The sequence below is a fragment of the Thecamonas trahens genome, assembly GCF_000142905.1.
Source record: "Thecamonas trahens ATCC 50062 unplaced genomic scaffold supercont1.20, whole genome shotgun sequence".
Lineage (NCBI taxonomy): Eukaryota > Apusomonadida > Apusomonadidae > Thecamonas > Thecamonas trahens.
The window spans coordinates 45,305-49,582 of NW_013657660.1; the positions used below are offsets into that span (position 1 = coordinate 45,305).

The 4,278-nt window shown below is 63.4% G+C and overlaps 3 protein-coding genes across 3 annotated transcripts; 1 reads left to right on the forward strand and 2 right to left on the reverse strand.

The window, feature by feature from the left end:
- Nucleotides 1-22: 22 nt before the first annotated feature.
- AMSG_04582 (uncharacterized protein) lies at nt 23-948 on the reverse strand (the record flags this gene model as incomplete). Its single annotated transcript, XM_013902803.1, has 2 exons — nt 23-726; nt 786-948. The coding sequence occupies 2 exons, from the start codon at nt 946-948 to the stop codon at nt 146-148; spliced, it is 744 nt and encodes a 247-aa protein (XP_013758257.1). The 3' UTR covers nt 23-145.
- An 849-nt stretch (nt 949-1,797) lies between these two features.
- On the forward strand, nt 1,798-2,881 carry AMSG_04583 (uridine phosphorylase; the record flags this gene model as incomplete). Its single annotated transcript, XM_013902804.1, has 2 exons — nt 1,798-1,816; nt 1,848-2,881. The coding sequence occupies 2 exons, from the start codon at nt 1,798-1,800 to the stop codon at nt 2,861-2,863; spliced, it is 1,035 nt and encodes a 344-aa protein (XP_013758258.1). The 3' UTR covers nt 2,864-2,881.
- Nucleotides 2,357-4,229, reverse strand: AMSG_04584 (WD40 repeat-containing protein; the record flags this gene model as incomplete). The annotated part of the gene is made up of 1 exon (XM_013902805.1): nt 2,357-4,229. The coding sequence occupies one exon, from the start codon at nt 4,227-4,229 to the stop codon at nt 2,889-2,891; it is 1,341 nt and encodes a 446-aa protein (XP_013758259.1). The 3' UTR covers nt 2,357-2,888.
- Nucleotides 4,230-4,278: the final 49 nt, after the last annotated feature.

Sequence of the window (4,278 nt, forward strand, 5' to 3'; positions counted from 1 at the left end):
GGGGGGGGAGGGGGTGGCGATGGTGCTGTGGAGCTTTGAAACTGTTCTGGGAGGGGAGATCGGAGTATGGGCGTGGTGATGGGGCGTGGTGGTGGGGCAGAGGGTGTTGGGAGTGGGCGTACGGGTTGCCAGGATTGAGGGGAGGTTACGACTCGTAGTCATCGACAAGTCGGCAGCCGTCGGGATACTCGTTCAGCGCCACAGACTTGAGAAAGCCAAAGATGAGGTTTGCAATGGTGATACCGCCGCCCTTGGTGTGGATAAACACCCATCGGACGGTTGGGAGCGGATCGCCGGCTGCACGGGCCTTGCATCCGGCCACAGCAGCGTCGCCAACATACTTGCGCGCAGCGCGGAGGCCGTGCATGCAGAGTCCAATCGCAAGCGCCAGCAGTAGGAGCTTCATCGCGCCGACGGCAAACGCCCACACCCGCGACCGGGCCAGGACTTCGCGCTCATAGCCAAGGCCGGCCGCTTGCTCCTCGGCAGCAACGAGGAGACCGCGGGTGATCGGCCCGGATATCGGCTTCCACAGCGGCACATGCTCGTCCTCGTCCGCAGCACCGTTACGCTTTCTCGCTGCCTTGGCCGCCCGAGCCGCCTCCTCAGCCGCCGCAGAGATCTCCATGGCCGTCTGGCCGTATCCATCGACCGCCATGATGCCGGCCAGAGATCCCCGGGCCGTCTCTTCCCGCAGCAGCGTCCGCACCACCGAAAGGCATTCGTCTTAGCCGCCACATGTAGTAAGCTCTCTCCAGCCCGATTCCTCCTCGCCAGATCTACACCATCTCTCCCCTGGATCAGATACGCCACGCACTTGTCGGCGCCGGCCGCCACCGCAGCCTCCACCACAGCCCACGACACGTCCGCAGGCGCCGGAGGTACAACCTCGCTCAACTGCTTCACGTCGTTGTGCGCAATGCTCTCAGCGATCACTGCCTCGTCCATGCTCAAGAGAAGCGTGTCAGCTGCCCTTGCCTGCTGCCCTCGAGCCGCTCCTCGGCTTGTGGTGGCGTCCATGGCGGGCCAACCAACTCGACTCACCACGCTGCCGATCGCGGTGCCCGACACAGGCTCGGCGAGATGAAAAGGGACCGAGTTCGGCTGAAGAAAAGGAAGAAGAGCAAACGCGGACCTTTGGATTGCCCCCATGCCGGCCATGGCAATGGCTGCTTTGGCATCTAGTAGCCCGCCTGCCCATCATGCAGCCATCTGCCCGTGCTGCCGAGACACATTTGATACTGATGTGGCTGCTTGCGCCCAGTTCTCCACCCTCACCTCCGACATCATTGCACCACGTCACCCACACATCATCATCATCATCATCATCATCATCATCATCATCATCATCATCATCTGTTCTTCCCCGATCAGAATGCCTGCATCCGGCTCGAGTCGAGCGGCAAATACTTCAATGAGTCGGTCGCGATGGGCAGCCGGCGACTCGCGCTCTGCTCACAGCCTCCACTCACACACTGTCCACTGGCTACCATTTAACTCACACAACCACCACAACCACCAGTACGTGACCAAGCAGCCTGCCGTGCCATTTCCTCTACATACCATTATTCCCTCCCACCTGTCCTGCCTCCTTCTGCAGGTATGCTCGGGTGCGTCAACGCGCGCAGTCGCATCCCTTGGCTGTGACTCGGCTTCTGTTGTCATCAGTCTCTCTCTCTCTCTCGTTGCTGGCAGGTGGTGGAGCTGTAGACGTACGCGCCACGTGGAAGGCTGGCCGGTAGCACGTGGTTTGAATCGGGTGAGAAGGAAAAATTGTAGAGTCGGGCAAAAGCCGGGATGTCCCCTTTTTTGAGGCGTATGTGTGACTTACCGAGGGCCATCTTCAGTGTCGGCTACTACAAACAAGCGCGAGCTGGAGAACCCGGCCGAGTCGGGATCACCGGTGAAGAAGGCCAAGGTCGGGTCGGACGGCCTGGTGGCGCTCAACAACCGGCATCTTGTGGCCAAGCAGGAGGAGGCTGCGGCGCGCGGCGAGGTGTTTGTGGACCATCTGTACCACCTTGGGCTCGACTCGTCAATGCCGCTGCAGGAGCAGTTTGGCAAGACGCGATTTGTGGTCATGGGCGGCTCGCCGGTGCGTGCGCTCGACGTGGCCCAGCTGGTGTACCAGTTCATGGGCGTGGCGGCGCCGCAGCCGATCGAGCCGTTTGGCAAGACCGAGCGGTACTCGATGTACAACTGCCAGCTCGGCGAGGTCAATGTCCTCTCCATCTCGCACGGCATGGGCCAACCGTCGCTCTCTATCTGCCTCCACGAGATGGCCAAGCTGATGCACTACGCCAAGGCCCGCAACGTGGCCTTTATCCGGGTCGGCACCTCGGGCGGCGTGGGCGTGGCGCCGGGCACGTGCGTGGTGGCCAAGTCGGCCGTCTCGGGCCTCCTCGAGCCGTTCTACTCGCTGGACATCCTCGGCAAGACCCACCAGTTCCCGGCCAACTTTGACAGCCAGCTCGCCGACGACATCCTGGCGTGCGCAGGCGACGACATTGCCGCCGTCGCCGGCATCACCTGCGGTACCGACTGCTTTTACGAGGGCCAGGGACGGCTCGACGGCATGGTCGCCGACTACTCGCGCGACGACAAGCTCGCCTTTCTGCAAAAGGCGCACGAGGCCGGCGTGACCAACTTTGAGATGGAGTCGACGTGCCTCGCAGCGCAGACCTCGCGCTGGGGCATTTCCGCGGCCCTCGTGTGCACCACGCTCCTCAACCGCCTCGACGGCGACCAGGTCACCTCGACGCCCGAGCAGCTCAAGCAGTTCTCGCTCAACGCGCAGACCCTTGTCCTCCGCTACATCAAGAAGCAGCTCATTGCCGAGGGCCTGCTTCCTGCCGACGCGTAAACCTTGCACCACACAGCCGCACACGCTACGACCGCCAGATCTTGAGCAGCCGATCTTTGGAGCCCGAGCAGACGAGGCCGCCGGTCGACGCCCAGTCGAGGGCGTAGATGGCGTCGGCGTGGCCGGCGAGGTCCTTGATCATCTTGCGCTTGGCGAGCGACCAGACCTTGACCGTGGCGTCGGCCGAGGCCGTGGCCAGCAGTCGCGAGTCGGCCGAGAAGCAGACCCGGTAGACGGCGGCGACGTGGCCACGGAGGCCAAAGAGGAAGGCACCGGTCTTGCCGTCCCAGATCTTGACCGACTTGTCGAACGCGCACGAGGCCACGTACCGCCCGTCGGGCGAGAACGAGGCGTGCGAGATCGGCGCCTGATGACCAACCATCCGTGCCACGGGCTTCTTCTGCGAGAGCTGCCACATGATGCATGTGTGGTCGTCCGAGCCGGTCACATAGTGGTCGCCGTCGGGCGAGACAGTAATGACCGTCACCCGGTGCGCATGGCCGGAGAGCGTCCCGCGGAGCTTGCCGTCGTCCGGCGAGTGCAGCCGGACAAGCTTGTCGTGCGCGCCCGAGACGAGCCGGTCGCCGATCCATGCCACCTGCGCGATGGTCTTGGTGCAGCCCGAGATCCGCCGCTGGATGCGCTTGAGCACAGTGTCCCATAGAATAATCGAAGTGTCCTTGGACGACGAGGCCAGCAGGCCAGGCGTCGTCGGGTGCCACGCGAGGTCGGTCACCCACTTCTTGTGGCCCTTGAGCACACCGAGCGAGTCGCCGGTCGGCGACCACAGCCGGACAGTGCCATCCATCGACGCCGATGCCAGTGTCTCGCCGTCCGGCGACCATGCAACTCGAAGGACCCATCCGGTGTGGCCCTTGAGCGTCTTGACCGGCAGCACCGTGAGCGCGTTCCAGATGCGGACCGTGTTGTCACCAGACGCCGACGCCACCGTCTGCCCATCCGGTGAGAACGAGACGTCCAGCACCGCCTCAGTGTGGCCGGGCATCGTTCCCGCGCACCGCGAGACGGCACGGACCTTGAAGGCCGCCAGCGGGCGGTAGACAATGGTGATGCCGGTCTCCCGCGAGAGGCCGCCCACGTCCAAGGCCTCGCCCACCGTCCCAGTCACATCGACAGCAGCAGGCGCATCATCCAGCAGAGCACTCGACGGAGTGGTGGGGGTAATCTCGGGCTTGTTGGCCGAGACCGAAAAGGCAAAGGTGTCAGCATCGTCATTCTCCATCAGCTCGTTCAGCAAGAGCTGCAACTGCTCCGACGTCAGCTCCTCTGGCAAGTCCAACTGCGGTCCGGTGCTCTCACCAGACTCACTCACAAACTGCGCAAGTACATTCCTTCCAGACGACATCTTGAAGAGACTAAGGCGGGGAGTGGGGATGGGAATGGGGGGGGGGGGG